The sequence below is a fragment of the Passer domesticus genome, chromosome 28 (genome assembly GCF_036417665.1).
Source record: "Passer domesticus isolate bPasDom1 chromosome 28, bPasDom1.hap1, whole genome shotgun sequence".
Classification (NCBI taxonomy): Eukaryota; Metazoa; Chordata; class Aves; order Passeriformes; family Passeridae; genus Passer; species Passer domesticus.
The window spans coordinates 1,475,816-1,495,109 of NC_087501.1; the positions used below are offsets into that span (position 1 = coordinate 1,475,816).

Consider the following 19,294-nt stretch of genomic DNA (forward strand, 5'->3'; position numbering starts at 1 on the left):
TGCATCTATGCCCGCGTTTATTTATACTGAACAGCTTTAAAAATACAGAATAAAATAGCTTTATCTACTATTATTCACAACATCTGGTCCAAATATTACATTTTTTTAAATATTTAGTTGTTTAATGAAGCAATGTTAGAAAAAAAAAAAGAAGAATTAAAAAAAATCTATAAAAGAATTACACATCTTGGAAGAAGAACTAAAAAAAAAAAAAACAAAAAAACCAAAAAAAACAAAAAAAAACCCCAAAATAAACTTTTGCTGTTGAACAAAAAAAGTTTTACAGCCAAAGTCAGTCACGAAAAGTCATGGAAAAAAAAAGGAAATTTATCCCCACCGCCCAAGAACAGTCAATAGTTTGTTACACCAGAGGTTGTTCCGAACAGACAAACACAGGAATTGCTGGGGCTGGCACAGGGGAGTGCCCAGGGCACAGAGCCCCCCGGGGGGCTCTGCCAGCCTGGGACCCCCAGAACACAAACTGCACCCAGCCCTGGGGCTCTGCTGCGAGAAATGAGTGACCCCCCGGCCCCGCTTGGAAAAAGGGGAGAAAAAGGGAGAAAAAAGGGGAGAAAAAAGGGGAGAAAAAGCTGATTTTGGCTGGAGAAGGCCACGGAGAGCGGAGGTGAGGGTGGTGCTGGTGTCAGCTCGTGCAGGGCTCGGCCAGAGCAGCACACCCAGCCCTGCTCGCACCCAAAATCCCAGGGTTTGCGCTTTTTTTTGGGGTGTGAATGACTCGCTGAGGGGTTTTCTCCAATTCTGCCCCCCCCCCCTCCCCCGGGAGCCTGGAGGGCTCAGCGGGGAGGGAACAACAAAAGCCTCCAGTTTTGGGTAGGAACACAAGGATGGGTAAATAAAGTATACACAACCACTATAGATTCGTCAATGAAGAAATTCTACCATCACATGACATTGTCATGACACTCATACCACTCCCTCCCAGGAAAAGGCTCCTCCTGAGCGGAAATGTTATTTTCTTAATATATGGAAATAAAATACTGCAATATTCATGTACAAACCAAGTTGTCATATTTCAAGTCAGTATTAAAAGGCAATAAAAGCAAATTTGGGGTTGAAAAGGTCGAGCTTTCTGAGCTAAGTCCCTCCAATATGACAACATTAATCACTCATAGCTGGCAGCTACGAAACCTAAATTTCTATAGGCATCATTTGCAAGTATTTGCTTTAGAAAACGTGTTTCAACATGTCAGCAAGAACCCTTAGTCGAACCTAAAAAAAAATACAAGAGAAGATCAATTACAAAAATCCCAAGTTACTTTTGTTTGTACACACTGATGCCACCTCTGATATGACAAAATGAGATTTCTACCATGAATATTTGCCCTTCCCTCTCCAAATCTGGTTGGAATTTCTCATCACCTCTTCACTCACCTCTCAGCTGCCAACTTCCCTGGGTGCTTGGAAAGGCAGGGGAGGACAGGGAGGAAAATCCAGCATGGCACTGGCAGGTTTGCACCTGGACGTCCCCAGCACACACAACCTGGGTTTAATTCTCACAATTTGGGTTTAATTCTCACAATCTGGGTTTAATTCTCACAATTTGGGTTAAATTCTCACAATCTGGGTTTAATTCTCACAATTTGGGTTTAATTCTCACAATTTGGGTTTAATTCTCACAATTTGGGTTTAATTCTCACAATTTGGGTTTAATTATCACAATTTGGGTTTCATTCTCCCCAAACGTGCAGCCTCATCCTCTCCACCCCTGGCAGGGGCACCCAAATCCCTGGAATATGGGATTTTAGTGCTCCCCAAACCTGCACCTCATCCTCTCCACCCCTGGCAGGGGCACCCCACCCCTGGAATCTGGAATTTCACAGCAGCCACTTGGCCAAGCGACAGGAGAAAGGAAGGACTGAAGGTCCAGAGTGGCCCCTGCTCCTGCACAAACCCGGGGTGAACTCAGGGATTTTTCTCCCCCCAAAAAAGAAAATCCCTGCTCTCCTCCCCCCGGGGGGCTCCAGGAGGGGACAGGGCAGCTCCTCTTCCCAAAATTCACCTCCAACTTCCCAACCCCAGCTCCTCCTGCACGCCCAGGGCTCAGCTTGGAGCACTCGCCCTGGGAGAAGGGGGGCTTGTCCCCCTGCCCCAAAGTGACCCAAAAAATGGGCACAAACCACAGAAAGAATTAAATCCAACAGGAAACTGGGCTGCACCTGCCTGGAGAGTGCTGTGGGGGAGTTTATTCCAGGGAGGAGGGAGAATTGATCCCGGATTTGCTGCCCTGGGGCTTGGAGTGCCTTGGGAATGCCCGGTGGGAACTCAGCAGGGTGAGACAAACTCTGCTCATCCCCTCCTCCCTCTGCAGCTGGAAATGAAAAGCTTTTCCTCCCTTTCTCCGCTTTTGCAGGATTACCAGCTGTGGCATCTGCCACCAGCAGAAGCCCTCGGGCTGCAGAGCCCCCGAGGTGCTTTTGGGGCGTTTTTAACCCCTCCACGCCTGGCACAGACAGCTGGGGAACGTGGAAGCAGAGCTCCCACACCCAAACCGTGTGCAGGCAGGCAGGGGAACCCAACACCTCACTCCCCCGGGGGAGGAAACACCGAAAAATGAGCAAAAAAAAAGACTTTTTGTTTCACGGGCAAACCAAACACAACGACTCCTCCGAGCAGCTCCGAGTCCGAGCGACCCCAAGGCTGCAAACTACTGAAAGTTCCCCGAAGGAAGCAGGAACAAAGGCATGCTTGGACACGGGAAAAGCGGGGTAAAACAGTTTCTGGAAACAGCCATGGCATGCTGGGAACGACCTGCACGGGGCCATTCCCACTCTACACTACTCAGCACTGATCCGCCAAGCTCCGTCCTTGCCCTCCCCACCCCAACCCGTCCATGCTTCAAGAACCCAGAACAAATTCCCCTGGGAGCAGACTCAGAGAAAACAAGAGCTCCTGTGCTCCTGTCCAGTAGTCAAACTTGGATAAATAGATCAGGGGGTCACAGGATCTACTGGTATGGTTTTCCAGGAATACAAAACGCAAGCACCGAGAGCATTACTGGCCTTGAAGTTACATTACACAACATTTCCCTGATGATCTCCACAGCTGAAAATGCTTTTTGGGGCCACACTGAAGTCTAAAACTAACTTGCAATAGTAAGAACATTAAACAGGAATAAAACTGTTAATCATGAATGCATGATGAGCGTGAACACCCACGTAACGGCAGAGCTGAGACTATTCCAGGAACACAAAAAAAGAGATTTGAGTGGTGCCCTGATTGGACCCGATACCCGTGAACCCATGGCTGGGTGAGGCTGCAGGTGCAGTGTCTCTGCTGGCCCAAACCCTCCCCAGCCTCTGGAGAAGCCCCACAAGAGGAGAAGAGCCATCAGCAAAAAAAAAAAAAATCCTGCTGAGACCCGAGCGTGGCTGTCCCTGCAGGGAACAACTGTTAATTGTTAATTGGAGCTGCTCAGCTGATTAGTATTTCTGGGCAGGAAGCGTCCTGCTGGACAGGCACTGAGCCCAAAGGCTGCCTGCAGGTCCTGGGTGAGCTCAGCTTTGCCATCCCTGGCACTGCCCAGGTCTGGGTGAGAGGAAATCCTGGTGGGGAGAAGCAAAATGAGAAATGCTGCCAGGAGAAGAAGGGGCTGCTGCAGCCAGCCGAGGCTCCCAGAGGCAGAGTTATTCCAGAAACTTCCTGGCTGAGCACTGATGTGCCACTGAAACCAGGGGCTGCTCAGAATGGAGCTCTCCTGGTTTGGCAGCATCAGCTGAGCCCGTTTCCAGGGCTCTGAGAACATGGAATGTGCAAATCACTGAGCAGCACAGCAGCACCCACAGGATCTGACATGGTCAGAAGGAACAGTTCTCCTTTTCTCTCTCTTTTTCCCCTCCTCCTTCTCCAAGGTTCAGCTTTCCTGGCGTAACCAACGCTGAGGGCTCCAATAAAATCACCATAAAAATGAAAAATCTGCAGCAGCACCTCCACACCTCCACCTAAACCTATTAAAACCCAACAGAATCAGGTGCACAGCTCTCTCCAACTTCCTAAAATCAGCAGGATTTGCCCCAGAGACACTAGACCTGGCTCCCACCACCCACAGCAGGAAAAGCTTTTTTTTTTTTTAAATTTTTTTTTCTTTTTTTAAATCCGTCTCAGCTCTGGTTCCAGAATTTAAATGCAGATATACAAAACATATATTTTAATGCTTCTTAATCAGCAAGAAACTGCAAATACATCTTTGACTACAACTAGGGAATAGAATTTCAGCTAAGGCTATACTGTAGCTTCTGAGTCTTCGTCTGAACTCCTGCAGCTGCTGCTTTTCCTGAAGCCTTTCCACGTGTACCCCACGAAGGTGGGGCTGACGGGCAGGAAGCTGAAACACCTGTACTTTTTAATGAAGTTCATGCCAAAAGGCAGATCGTAGGTCTCCATGCCATCCAGGGATTTGCTTCCTTTGGCAACCCCTTTCTTCCACTTGCGAATTCCCCTTTCTTCGGGGCTTCCTAGGAAATCAGAGGGAAAAGTATTTATATATAAATATAAAGATATTAAATATAAATACAAAGATATCCATGGATATCTTTACCCGAAGCAGAGCCTAAAAGAAGAAATGAAAACACCAAGGCTCTGCCACCAAGTTCGGCAAAGCTCTGGGAAGATCTCCCAGGCTCCTCAAAAAGGGGGGAAAAAAACCAAAGTTATCTGCTTTGTTTTGTAACTGGAAGGCAAATTTCTCCTCTGGAATGAAAGCAGGTTTGGGTCTCAAACCCAGTTTTGCTGGAGACAGTTTTACTCTGTCTCCTGGAGACTGGTTTGGTATTTATGAGGTTTTTTAGGTGTCTCACAGGATGGGGTTTTAACCTGAGGTGTCCTCAGGGGAAGGGAGGGCAGGTGTAAGGACTCTGCTCCTGCTGTGGGAGCAGCCAGCCCCAAAAGCAGGGATCTCCTGCTCGTGCTCTGCCCCAAGGGATGCTGCTTTTACCCAGGGAATTCTGCCTTTCTCCAGGGAATGCTGTCTTTACCCAGGGAATTCTGCTTTTACCCAGGGAATTCTGCCTTCACCCAGGAATTCTGCTTTTTTTCCAGGGAAAGCTGTTTTTTTCTAAGGAATTCTGCTTTTCTCCAGGGAAAGCTGTTTTTATCCAGGGGATTTCTGCCCCTCCCCAGGGATTGCTGCCCCTCCCCAGGGATTCCTGCCCCCCTCCAGGGCACTGCAGGGCTCCCAGCTCGGGCTCACCTGGGATGGTGTTGTCCAGGACAAAGGCCACGCAGCCCCCGACGAACATGGCCGTGGTGAGCAGGACGTTCAGCACCTGATCAATGCCTGCAATTCCTGCAGAAACAGGGAAAACCTGCTGGGATTTCCACCACCCAGATCCCCCTGAATCCCCCCTGATCAATGCCTGCAATTCCTGCAGAAACAGGGAAAACCTGCTGGGATTTCCACCACTCAGATGCCCCTGAATCCCCCCTGATCAATGCCTGCAATTCCTGCAGAAACAGGGAAATCCTGCTGGGATTTCCATCACCCACATCCCCCTGAATCCCCCCTGATCAATGCTGCAATTCTTGCAGCAAGAGGGAAAATCTCCTGGGGATTGTCACCACCCTCATCCCCCTGATCAATGCCTGCAGTTCCTGCAGCAAGAGGGAAAACCTGCTGGGGATTTCCATCACCCACACCTCCCTGATTTCCCCCCTGATCAATGCCTCAATTCCTGCAGAAACAGGGAAAACTTGCTGGGAATTGTCACCACCCTCATCCCCCTGATTTCCCCCTGATCAATGCCTGAAATTCCTGCAGAAACAGGGAAATCCTGCTGGGAATTTCCACCATCCTCAACCCCCTGGTTCCCCCTGATCAATTCCTGCAGAAACAGGGAAATCCTGCTGGGATTTTCACCACCCAGACCCCCCTGGTTCCCCCTGATCAATGCCTGCAGAAAGAGGGAAATCCTGCTGGGATTGTCACCACCCAGACCCCCCTGGTCCCCCCAGGCTGAGCAGGAGCTCCCGTGTCTGAGCTCAGGGGTTTGTTCAGGGATTTGCTCCCAAAGGGCTCTGGGAGGCACAGGGGTTTGGGGGTTGATGCAGAACTTCCCCCCGAGGCACCAGCACGGGACATTGTTCCCCAAAATGCAACTTTCAGGAACTCCCAGCTGCTCACAGAAATGTCACAAAGCACCATTTCAGTTCCTACTGCAGGCACAGCTAATCTGAGCTAAGCAGAAAAACGTGGAGAGCAAAAGAGAAGCGTTCAGATTGTAAAATTGTAACTTCTGATATAATCATTAATTTAGAAATATTTTCTGTAATTCTTATAGAAATAAATGGTAATTTTGGTAAATTTCTTAGACATAGTTTTTATTTTTATAAAATTTTTATATAAAATAATTTTTATTTTTTACAAAACAATTTTTATTTTTTATAAAGTAATTTTTAAAAAATTTTTTTTAATGAAATCTTTACTTTTTAAAGGGGCAAGGATTCACAGCCCCAGTTATGGAAGAACACTGCATTAACCACATAAAGCTGGAGGGATCTGCTTTTCTAACCACTTACAGCAGGACAGATATGCCCTTAAATCCTGGTCTGAAGGCATAGTGGAAAGAAAAGTCAGTTAATACTTTGCTTAAAAACCCCCAAACAAAGCCAAAGCAGTGAAATATTTCCTTTGAGTCCATCTCTGCTGACACACACTGGCATGAGCAGTCACATGAACACAGAAAACCTTCCCAGTGAACTCCCCAAAGCTCAATTCCATTAACAGTGTGCTGAAGGGAATTCACCAAAATTAAAATTCACACCCAGAACCGTCTGAGTGACAAAGTTTCAAATAATTCCCCACCTTGCAAACCCTGCCTTGGTGTTTGCCCTTAATCTTTTAGCATCATTTTCAGCTCACATTCACCCTTCCAGTTTTTCTTTCAGCCCAGTTGGTAACTGCACCCAGAGAAAGCAGGAAAGCTCCAGCTGAGTACCACTGGAACATCCCAAAAAATTCTCTGAACACACACACAGAGCTTGTCTGGACCTACAGCCTTTCCTGTCGGCATCATTTGGGTTTTTAACTCCACCATTTGGGGGTTTTCCTCCACAATTTGGGGGTTTTCCTCCACAATCTGGGGTTTTTCCTCCACAATTTGGGGGTTTTCCTCCACAATTTGGGGGTTTTCCTCCACAATTTGGGGTTTTTCCTCCACAATTTTGGATTTTTCCTCCACAATTTTGGGTTTTTCCTCCACAATTTGGGGGTTTTCCTCCACAATTTGGGGTTTTTCCTCCACAATTTGGGGTTTTTCCTCCACAATTTGGGGTTTTTCCTCCACAATTTAGGGTTTTCCTCCACAATTTGGGGGTTTTCCTCCACAGTCTGGGGTTCCTCTTCCTGCCCCTCAGTACCTGATGGATTTCCCACGTGAGCACAGGGCAGAAACGCTGATGTGGAGCAGGAGGAGCACGTACCTGTGACCAGGGGGTTCTGTTTGAGATAGCTGGGCAGCACGAGCCCAAAGAAGATGGAGAATCCCAGCACGAAGAGATTCCGAGAGGAATTCAGATCGATGAACTGCAGGTTGGACAGACCCACGGCCGTGATCATCCCTGGACACAAAACACCCCAAAACCAGCTTTTAAGTCTTTTTCCTCAAAAAAAAACCCCAAACAACCCAGCAAAAATATCCCTGGAGACACCTCCCAGTACATTTGGAATCATTTGTCAGAGAAGTGTGTGGAGTTTTGTTAATAGCACAGCACCTGCTTTTTCTTCTTTTTCCTTTGAATCTGTGTTTTTAGAAACTAGCAAACCTGAGAATCAGTGCACCATGAAACCACATACCACTGCAACCAGAAAGAAAAGATTTTGGAAGATTTTTAGGACAGCAGTGTTACTCCTTTCTCTGGGAATTTCCTCCTGCTAAGCCGATGTAAAGCACTAACATCACTTTGTATTTTTGGATATTCCTTTGCACAAAAACACTCTTTAATTACCCAAAACAGGCTTGGAGGAGCACGGAGGTTCCTATTATCAAAAATCCCTTAGAAGCAGCAAACAAGAAGCCCCTTACCAAAGAGGGTGCAGAAGAGAGCCCCCAGCACGGGGTCGGGCAGCGATGCGAAGAGCGCGCTGAACTTGCCCACCATGCCCAGCAGCAGCATGAAGGCAGCTCCATACTGGATCACCCTGCGGCTGCCAACCTGCAGGGAAACAGGACAGACAGGGGTCAGGGCTGTCCCAGCCCAGCCTCACTCCTGGCTGCTTTGTTCTGTCATTTATTCTGTCATTTATTGGGTCATTTCAGCTCGTTCCTGGCTCCTGTGTGTGTTTCGTTTTGGTGCTGGAGGGTTTGGCTGAACCAAAGCTGCTCTCAGCCCAGCCTCACACCTGGCTGCTTTCTTCTGTCATTTATTGTGTCATTTATTGGGTCATTTCAGCTCGTTCCTGGCTCCTGTATGTGTTTTGTTTTGGTGCTGGAAGGTTTGGCTGCTCTCAGCCCAGCTCAGCCTCCCCAAGCCAGCCCTAAAACCACCTGGGACTGCCACAATCACCAGGAAAGGTGGTGCAAACCACACCAAGGAGAGGTGGCAAATGGAAAATACCAAATTCAGTGTGTTGCTGCCGTGGGATGCTGGAATAAATTAAAGTTCCCAGGTCGTGGAGGGAGGGGCAGGAGTTTTAGGCTTAGATTAGCAGATTTGTGACACCCTCAGAGCAGGGCTGAATGCAAATCAGGGCTGTGCTAACACTGAAACCAAGGGCCTGCACTTCCTTCCCAGTTTTATTTTAAGCATTCAAGAGTCAAGCAGGCAGTGGCTCTCCGTGGGGCAGGGGTAGTGGATAAACCTGAAGTTGGTTTTTAACATTTTAACATTTTTTATTGCCATAAGAGGTGCCCCAGGGACAGCAAAAACTCCTTTACACTAAGATGGTTTCTAGAAAAGCCCTTTGCAGGTCCCCTGGTACAGAGCAGCAGGGTTCAAAAAGGAAATATTCATTTGTTCATCAGGAGTGACTGAGCTAAATGAGAGAAATGAGGAACTACAGATGCAACAGGTCTGAGGAGGGGAAAACCCTTCCTTGCCCCCATTGCTCACTGCTGAGCTGCAGGTGAGCTCCTTCCCCTGCAAACAGAGTTCTGCTACACCATCAACTGGATTTACACCAGAATTCAGCTGGCAGCTTTCTCTGCTCTTCACAGAAACATTCATTTCTGCAGGGCCACTGAGATCCTGCCCTGCAATTCTGCTCCTGCCAGAAACAGGCAAATCCTTTGAAATCCTGCAGGACAGTGACATTTATTTATGCAAACAAATTAAAGCCACTGAAAACATCCCAGGCAGCATTTAGCTCAGGCTCTGTATTCATCCCCAGCACACACACTTATTTTGGAGTGATTATTTTGGAATTATTATTTTGGAGTGTATCAAATGGTACCTGGAGCCTCCATTCCAGCATCACCACCATGCCAAGAGCTGCTTTAGCCCCAGCTAATCAGAGCTAATTGATCTTGCTCTCATCAAGTAAAACACACACAGTGGCTCAAAGGCTTTGCAGCACCTCCATCCAGCTGAATTTAAATTTAAGTGTAATTACACACCCATTTCAAGGGAGGGAAAAGCCCTGGTGATGCAGCACTGAAGATTTCCTCTCCCAAATGAACAGCAGAGCATCTCAGTGCCAAAATTCAGTCTGGAGCTGAGGAACTGCTGGGTTTTGGGGAATGAATGTGCAGCAGGGGAAATGAGCCCAGCCTGCTGCAGAGCCAGCCTGGGCAGCTCCACTCCCTGCACAGCCTTCCACTGCTCCAGCATCAAATGCACACTCATTTCTGTGGGCTGCTCATAAAAAAAAGTCTGTTAATTCATCTCAACCCCCGTGAAGAAACAATGGGAAGGGAGCAGAACAGAATAAACCTTTCTTTAAGGGTTTTTTTTCTGAGCAGAACTCTTCTAGGAGGTTTCCATGAGCTGGCTGGTGACTGGTACAGACAGCAGATGGTGCTGTTAGTGCTGAATTGCACCCCAAGGCAGCAGAATCACCCTCTGTGCAGCACAAGGGAGGGCTGAGGACAAACACATCGTTTATTACATGGGATCAGCCCAGGGGATGAGTTACTGCACGTGGAGCACAGACATTTCTACCCTTGCACAAAGGATTTATGGCTCCCACGTTCAACACCCAGCAAGGTGGAACTATTTACAACACAAATCACTCCTAGCAGAGCTGCTGCTGCTCCTGACCAAGGTTAAATGAACATTATCAGGCAGATCTCCCTGCAGCCAAGGCCTCCCAGCTCAGCCAGGCACAGACCCAGCCCCACACGTGAGCAAAGGAGCTCCTCAGGCACTCACACATTTTTTGTTGAGCAACATCACCAGAAATACATAAACCCCTAAGCCTTAAACCCAAACACTGAGGGTCCTTTTAACTCTGAAATGACCTTGGCTGCAGCCCCTGGGCCAGGGCCATGTCCCAGTACAGACAGAGATAAAGCCCAAACACCTCACGTTGCATTTTCACATTTTGTGTGTGAGGCATTAAAAAGTCACTTCCTACTGAGGCTTTCAGAGCCAAGGCACCCAAAAACCAGCAATTTCTACACAGTTTACAGTGTTTATGCCTCAACTCAAAGCATCCCAGAGCCCTGGAATGCTGCCTGGGTTTTCCAAGAGACAGTTTATGCAGCAGCATCTGCACTATGGGGGATTCTAACTCATTTTACTCTGAATAAATGGATTTTTGAGGTCCTGATGTACAATAATGCATTTCCCTCAGACAAGAGCTGGTACAGACAGTCAGGTACACTCAGAATGATCTGGGAAGTTTGTGTGCACAGGAATGGAGCAGAATGGTCTCCTGGAAGGGGATAAAGAACACAAGGAAAGCACTTCACCTTTGTGATGCCCAGGACCCCAATGTTGGGGCTGGAGGAGGTGGATCCATTCCCTGTCCCAAACACTCCATCCAGAACACAGGAGAGGCCCTCGATGAAAATCCCCCTGGAATGCCAAAGAGAACACAGGAGTTGGCACAGGCACACATTCCCTGGGGGGTCCTGCATGCCTCAGGGGCAGCTGCTCCACCATGGAATTACTGTCATTCATGGCTCAAGCTCCAACACACCTGGAAAACACACTGCAGTTCTGTTTCCTGAGCCTTAAATCCCCCCGTTCTTAAACTGAGGAAATTGTATTAAAAACTCAAATAAAGCTTCAGAGCTGCTCTGTTTCCAAACTGCACTCCAGGTGATTTTGACAACCCCAATTCCAGAACCAGTTCAGAGCTCTCTTTCCCTGTGGAAACTGCTGGTAACTCCCACAGCCTCCAGCAGGAACAGCACTGGGATTCAAATGTAACAACACAACCCCAGATCCCATTCCCACCCTGCACTTCACACCCTTGGCCCCGGAGTCTGACCCACCTGCACCACCCCACCTCCGAGCACATTCCAAAGGGGAAAAAACCCCTAAAAAGCCAAGCAGCAGTGAGCTGCAGTGCCTCTGGCTGGGACAGACCTGTTGATGGCGTGGATGGGAGGAGGAGGAGCACAGGAGAGCCTGGCACAGGCGTAGTAGTCGCCGATGGACTCGATGATGCTGGCCACCACGGCGCTCAGCATGCCGATCACGCCCGCCGCCGACACCGTGGGCAGCCCCCACTGGACTGTGGAGAGAGCACAGCTCAGACCCCCTGCCCCAGCACACGGCCTGGCCAGCCAAACCAACACAAACCTGGGGGATTGGAGAGTGGTTGGGCTTGGGAAGGGGTTTTAGGGTCTCTCAGCACTGCCCCAGGTCCCCAAGTGTCACAGCCACAGTGCTGCTCAACCCCAGGGATGGGGACTCCAGCACTGCCCCAGGGCTGGGCAAGAAACATTCCCCAGTATCACCCTGAGCCTCCCCTGGCACAGCCTGGGGCTGTTCCCTCTCCTTCTGTTCCCTCTCCTCCTGTCCCTGTTCCCTCTCCTCCTGTCCCTGTCCCCTAAATCCTCCTGTCCCTGTTCCCTCTCCTCTTGAACCTGTTCCCTCTCCTCCTGTCCCTCTTCCCTCTCCTCCTGTCCCTCTTCCCTAAATCCTCCTGCCCCTGTTCCCTCTCCTCCTGTCCCTGGCCCCTCTCCTCCTGTCCCTGTCCCCTAAATCCTCCTGTCCCTGTCCCCTCTCCTCTTTAGTCCCTGTTCCCTCTCCTCCTGTCCCTGTTCCCTCTCCTCCTGTCCCTCTTCCCTCTCCTCCTGTCCCTGTCCCCTAAATCCTCCTGTCCCTGTCCCCTCTCCTCTTTAGTCCCTGTTCCCTCTCCTCCTGTCCCTGTCCCCTAAATCCTCCTGTCCCTGTTCCCTCTCCTTTGGTCCCCGTTCCCTCTCCTCCTGTCCCTGGCCCCTCTCCTCCTGTCCCTGTCCCCTCTCCTCCTGTCCCTGTCCCCTCTCCTCCTGTCCCCTACCCCCGTTTGGGCTAAGATCCCAAATCCCCCCGGCTGTCCCCTCCTGTCAGGAGTTGTGCAGAGGCAGAAGTTCCCCCGATCCCATTTTCTCCCTCTGAGCCCCTTCCCAGCTCCATTCCCTGCCCTGGACACGCTGCAGCCCCTCCACGGCCTTGTCCTGAGGGGCCAGAAGTGACCCTGGCACTGAGGGGGCCCAGCACTGCCCCAGGCACTGTTTGTTTGTCTTTGATGGCAACAACAAACTCCCTTCACTCTAACACAGCCTGGCAAGTTCAAGGAGATGAAAGGAACAAAGGAAAAAACGCCACACAAACTGCTTTGATCACACTTGGAAAAATCCCAGAGAGCCATAAAACCCCATTAAAAAAAATAAAAAAAAATTCCTCCTGTTCAGGAATCAGGAATTTGAGCTACAGCTTGTGAGAAAACAATCCTAGCCAGTGAGGCAAATGCCACTGTGTTATCATTGCTCCAAAAAGTCCCTTTGGTCACAAGTTTAGTGGAGCAAAGAGGATGGCAACAAGCAGCTCTGATCACTGCACAAACACCTCCCAGCTCCAAATTTTTGTAGCAGAGAAAATAAAGATTAATTTAAGCCTGCAGAAAAGCCTGGCAGGTTTTCCACAGCAATTGCCTCGATGCTTTTATCTCTTTGAAATAGATGAGCCTCCTGCAACAAAGGCTCTTCAGTCACACAGGAGTGAATGAACCTCCCAAACACAAACGGGCTGATCAGGGTGGGGAAGTTTTCCTCCTCTCCTTTCCCAAAAGCTTCTGTTCTTCATCTGCTGCTTTAGAAGTGGGTTGTTTTTTTTTAACCAAAGCATATGCAAAACCACAATGAAGCTGCCTCATCACCATGTGGTGGCATGGCTGATAATTCCTGTATTTCTATTCTAAAATAATATGATTCCCTAATTACCCAGTTAATTTCTGAAGGGTGAGCCAGTTGTGCAACCTCACACCATAAACCCAGCCTTTAACAGCTTTAAACCTAGAGGTGGCCAACATAAAAATACACCCAAAAACACTGTGTGAAGTGTTTGGTGCCCTCCTGTAAATGATCTCATTGCTCTCTGATAAGCAGGGCCTGGCATTCCCTGACTTGCCCGTGCCAGCAGTGCCTTGGCAAGTCAGGGCATCTTCTGCCAGGAACTCTTGTGCTCAGCCAGGAATGGGTGTGTTTGGGGCAGGGAGGGTGTGTTTGGGCAGCAGCCTGGGAGGAACTGCCCAGGAGTGATTCTTCAGACAGTGAGAGCCAGGGACTGCAGCAGAGCTGTGAGAACCTGTCCCTGGCACTGGGACTGAGGAACCAGCCAGCCTTCATCTCCATGTCAGGGGGGCATCAGGAGAGTCACCCAGACCAACCCTGCACACTGCAGCTCCACAACCTCAGCCTGCCTTGGGCGACACCTTAAGGTATCAGCTGAGGACGAAAACAAGGGAAAAAAAAAACCAAAAAAACACCAGCAGACAATGAGAGTGGTGTGTGCTGGGACTGTGGAATGGCTTGGACTGGGAGGGACCCTCAGAGCCACCAGCAGGGACCTCTCCCACTGTCCCAGGCTGCTCCAAGCCCTGTCCAGCCTGGGACACTGCCAGGGATGGGTCATCCAAGCACCCAAAGGTTATGGAATAAACTACTGAGAGAGAGCCAGCAGAGCTGTGGAACAGGAGGAATGGCACTGCTGGGCTCTGGGGAACCAGGGCTATGGAATAAACCACTGAGAAAAAGCAGAACTGTGGAGCAGGAGTGACCCTGCTGGGTTCCGGGGAGCCAGGGCTATAGAATAAACCACTGAGAGAGCTGGCAGAGCTCTGGAACAGGAGGAGTGACCCTGCTGGGTCTGGGGAATCAGGACTAAGGAATAAACCCCAGGCAGAGGCAGCAGGCTGTGGAACACGAGGAGTGACTCTGCTGGGTTCTGGGGAACCAGAGCAATGGCCCTGCTGGGTTCTGGAGAAGCAGGACTAAGAAATAAACCCCAGCCAGAGGGAGCAGGCTGTGGAACAGCAGCAATGACCCTGCTGGGTTCTGGGGAACCAGGACTAAGGAATAAATCACTGAGAGCCAGCAGAGCTGTGGAACATGAGGAATGGCCCTGCTAGGTTCTGGGGAGCCAGAGCAATGGCACTGCTGGGTTCTGGGGAGCCAGGACAAAGGAACAAACCCCTGCCAGAGGCAGCAGGCTGTGGAACAGGAAGAACGACCCCGCTGAGCTCCTGGGGAGCCAGGGCTAAGGAACAAACCCCAGGCAGAGGCAGCAGGCCGTGCCCAGCAGCAGTGGCTGTGCTGGGTTCTGGGGAGCCAGAGCAATGGCCCTGCTGGGTTCTGGGGAAGCAGAGGAATCACCCTGCTGGGTTCTGGGGAGCCAGAGCAATGGCCCTGCTGGGTTCTGGGGAGCCAGGACCAAGGAACCAAGCCCAGGCCGAGGCAGCAGGCCGTGGCCAGCAGCAGTGCCCTGTGGGCCCCGGGGCAGACACTTACAGGGGTAGGGCACCTTGAACCAGGGGGCCACCAGCAGCACGCCGCGGCGCGCGTCCGTGCGCGCGTAGAAGCCGTACTTGGAGCTGTCCGGGGGGAACACGTCTGTCACCGTGAAGATGAAGCACAGCAGCCAGGACACCAGGATGGCCAGGATGATCTGGGGACACGAGCACACGGCGGGGCAGTGAGCTCACAGCTCCTGCTCGGGGGGGGGCTGCACGGCCCGCAGCCTGAGCTGGGGGAAAGGGATCTGTGGGGGGTGTGGGGGCTTGGGAGGAGGGTTGTATGGTATGGATTTGTGTGGAAAAGACATGCCATGTACAGATACTGCACGGATTTGTGTGCAAAAGACATGTTATGAATAGATACTGTATGGATTTGTATGGAAAAGACATGCTATGAATAGATACTCCATGGATTTGTGTGGAAAAGACATGCCATGTACAGATCCTGCATGGATTTGTGTGGAAATGACATGTTATGAATAGATACTGCATGGATTTGTGTGGAGAAGACATGTTCTGAATAGATACTGCATGGATTTGTGTGGAAAAGACACGCCATGTACAGATATTGCATGGATTTGTATGGAAATGACATGCCATGTACAGATACTGCATGGATATGTATGGAAAAGACATGCCATGTATAAATATTGTATGGATTTGTGTGGAAAAGACATGCTATGAATAGAAACCATATGGATTTGTATGTAAAAAACATGTTATAGAGAGATACTACACGGATTTGTATGGAAAAGACATGCCATGTACAGGTACAGAATGCAAATAGTATGCAAAATACATACTGTATGTAAATAGTATGTAAAATACACATTATATATATTGCATGTATTTGTATGTAAAATACATATGTATATAGATACTGTATGTAAATAGTATGTAAAATATCTACTACAGATACTGTATGTATTTGAATGTAAAATACATGTTACATACAGATACTGTATGTAAATAGTATGTGAAATACTATACAGAGATTATGTATTTGTGTGTAAAATACATATATGCATAAATATGTATATAGTATGCAAAATGCTATGTACACTGTATGTAAAATACATACTATATATCCTATATTATTATGTAAAATACATATTATATATACTGTATCTAAATTGTATGTAAATACATACTATATGTAGATGTTGTATGTAAATTGTATGTAAAATACATATGTATATATTTTGATATAAATGCTCATTCAGAAATGTTATGGGACAGCACAGATGTTGTTGAGAGAGAAATGGATGGAAGAAAGTTTTGAGGGATGGTTTTGTAAGTAAGATGAGGTATTCTGGAGAAACAGAATTATGAAAGGTGGATTGCAGTAGGATTTGTGAGGGGCAGTTTTAGGTGATTGGTTTTGAGGTATTTATAGTACAGTGTGGTAAAAAGTTGATAGTTAAGAAATGTTTCTAGTGTTTTGTCTGATTTGTTGGACAATACCCTTTTTCTAACCCAAAAATAAAATAATTAAAAACCATTTTCCCCTGTGTGCACAAAGTTCCCTTCCCCTCCCCATCACTCCCCCAGCTCCTCAGCACAGCCACAAAATCTGAATATTTCCTGTGGCCAATAATCCATTACATTCCAATAAATCCATTAAAGATTTATCTCACCTTTGTGAGTAATCTATTGTGAAGAAAAATCAAAACCAACACCCCCCGCTCCCAAAACAGAATTTTAATTTTTTTTTTTGCTAAAGGAAGAAGAAGTTCAACAACTTACAGGGAACATCTTGAACAGCTGCAGCCTGTATGCTGTCCATCCTTTCTTGGATTTATAAATGGGCAAGGGAAATTTGACATTTCTGGCATACTGGGAGAACAACAATACTAGGAAAATAGTCCTGAGGAAAAAAAGGAGGATGAGGAGGGTGGGACAAGAGAGAAATGTTATCAGCACCAATAGATGATAAATTCTTTTTAGCACAAACCTTTGGAGGCAGAACATAAATGCAGATTTTCAATTTGAGCAGAAGACAAGGCAGCAAAATTATTAAAATTGTTATTCCTCAAATGCCAAAAGAATTTGAATTCTAAAGTGCTGCAAAACTCAGCAAGGAGATAAATGGACCAGGGACAGGCCCAGACTGAGGGGGAATTTCAGTCCAAATTCCTGTGCTGCCCCTTCCTTGCTCCCAGCTCCACCTGTGGGCCAGGCTTTGTGTAAAGCACAAAACCTGCTGCCAGCACCTGGCAAGAGACAGCAGAACTGTAAAAACAGATTTCTACATTTCAGAATTTGCAATCCAACTCCAAAGCACGTAAAGAAATTTGTGTCAGGGAAATTTTTCTGTTCTTAAGAATCCATTTTTTTTAATATAAATCTTTTATTATTTAGCTGCAAACAAAGAAGAATGGAGCCCAAGCCCCAAGATTTGCTGCCAGTGCAGTCCATCAGTATCAAATGTCTCAATTATTATGCATTACTCCCATTAATGAAACTGCCAAGCTCCTCTAGACATTAACCATTATTTTTTACAGCTAAAATAAGCCCCCACTGCCCTGAAAAATCAGCAGCCAGGGCACATTGCTCAATTGTGAAGGAGCAATTCTCAATTCTCAACCCAGCCCTGCTCTGCAAGGGCCTCCCAAAGGCTGGAGCTGTGTGAGGAGGCAAAGCTCTGCTGAAATCTGAGATTATGTTTTTATCAGCTGACTTGAAAAATAAAAGGAGGATTGTCAGCCTCTCTTCTGCCCCGGATCAGACACAAACCAGTTTTGCTCTCCCTCGGTCTCCAGGAAAAGGAGGAGCATTTACAGCCCTCAGCAGTGCAGGAGAAAAGCAAAAGGCACATCTCATCCATGCAGGAAACCCCAGAATCCCCCCAAAATCCCCCCAAAATCCCCTCCCTCCCACACCCTGAGGACAGAGAGCTTTGGATTTGATTTAGCACCGAGCTGTAAAAAATCCAATATTCAATTATTGCAGTGGATTTTCCACTGGCAGAGGGGCTGTGAAACAGCACCAAACCCATGGATGCCCCAGGAAAATCTGGAGAAACAGGCAAAGCCCAACTCAGGAATAATTTACAAATATCAGTGCAAATGTCTGGTGGAATAAAGCACCTACAGAATAAGTTAAGTCAGGAAACTGGGAATCCTGCAGTTCCCAGCTGATCCTGCAGGGCCAGGGAGAAATGCAGGACCTTGATCTCCTCAGAACATCCAGGACAATTCCAGGAGCCACATCTCCCAGGGCTGGAGTCACTCCTGATGGCTCCCCACAGCTTGGAGCTGTTTTGAACCACCCAGTGCCCATTTCTGCATGGCAGAAGCCAGCAATACTTTATTGATGGGTAACATTTAAATCCCACTCCTGAATCGATTTATTTTTTTTTCCATCTGCAAAAATGTCAACTTTAATTACACGTTTCCATGTCCAATTCAAAGATGTGCTTCATTCATTTAATGGTAGCCCCAACTTGCACAGAAATTCATTTTGCAGACAAATAAAACGTTCCTTTGGATCAGCTGCTTAATACAATAGAATCACAAAAATACTCCTGATGCCAACATGCAAGATAAAAGAGAATTAAAGAGCCCTTTTAATCATAAGCTGCACTTACAGAATACTTTACATGTTCAAAGCACTGTGCAAACAGATTAGTGAGATCACAATCTGACCTCACCAAGGCATTCCTCCTGCTCCCAGGGCCAGCACAGCTGGGTGCTGCACATGGAGCTGCTCCAGCCTCTTTCCTCCCAAAAATGGGGTTTACATGAGCTGCTTCAGCCTCTTTTCTCCCAAAAATGGGGTTTACATGAGCTGCTCCAGCCTCTGTTCTCCCAAAAACGGGGTTTCACAAGGAGCTGCTCCAGCCTCTTTTCTCCCAAAAATGAGGTTTCACAAGGAGCTGCTTCAGCCTCTTTTCTCCCAAAAATGGGGTTTTACATGGAGCTGCTCCAGCCTCTTTTCTCCCTAAAATGGGATTTCACATGAACTGCTTCAGCTTCAGCCTCTTTTCTCCCTAAAATGAGGTTTCACAGAGAGCTTCTTCAGCCTCTGTTCTCCCAAAAATGGGCTTTACATGAACTGCTTTACCCTCTTCTCTCCCAAAAATGGGGTTTACGTGAACTGCTCCAGCCTCTTCTCTCCCTAAAATGGGGTTTCATATGGAATTGCTCCAGCCTTTTCTCCCTAAAATGGGGTTTCCAGCCTCATTTGCTCTTACCCACATGGGGATCTTTTGTCTTCATTTAATTTCATTTCCCTCACTTATTCCTTTTCATTCTTTCATTTCCCTGGCTCCTGCATCTGATGGCACACACACCCCAGGCCCTGAAATTCCCTCTAAAGCTTTTTTGTCCCCTGGCAGAATCTCTGCTCAGGGCTCAGCCTCTGCTGGTGTGATGGCAGTATCTGTGCCCTCTGCCA

The 19,294-nt window shown here is 48.0% G+C and overlaps 1 protein-coding gene across 3 annotated transcripts in view; it reads right to left on the reverse strand.

Moving 5' to 3' along the window:
* The window catches only part of SLC23A2 (solute carrier family 23 member 2), a 54,678-nt gene continuing 35,384 nt past the window's right edge, over positions 1-19,294 (reverse strand). For all 3 annotated transcript variants that reach the window (XM_064400559.1, XM_064400560.1, XM_064400561.1), the window contains 8 exons: positions 16,643-16,763; positions 14,892-15,048; positions 11,485-11,632; positions 10,863-10,968; positions 8,037-8,166; positions 7,435-7,572; positions 5,207-5,302; positions 1-4,472 (listed from right to left, as the gene is read on the reverse strand). In XM_064400559.1, coding sequence (XP_064256629.1) covers positions 4,240-4,472; positions 5,207-5,302; positions 7,435-7,572; positions 8,037-8,166; positions 10,863-10,968; positions 11,485-11,632; positions 14,892-15,048; positions 16,643-16,763 — 1,129 coding nt within the window. In that variant the 3' untranslated portion in view covers positions 1-4,239. The remainder of the gene's footprint in view (positions 4,473-5,206; positions 5,303-7,434; positions 7,573-8,036; positions 8,167-10,862; positions 10,969-11,484; positions 11,633-14,891; positions 15,049-16,642; positions 16,764-19,294) is intronic.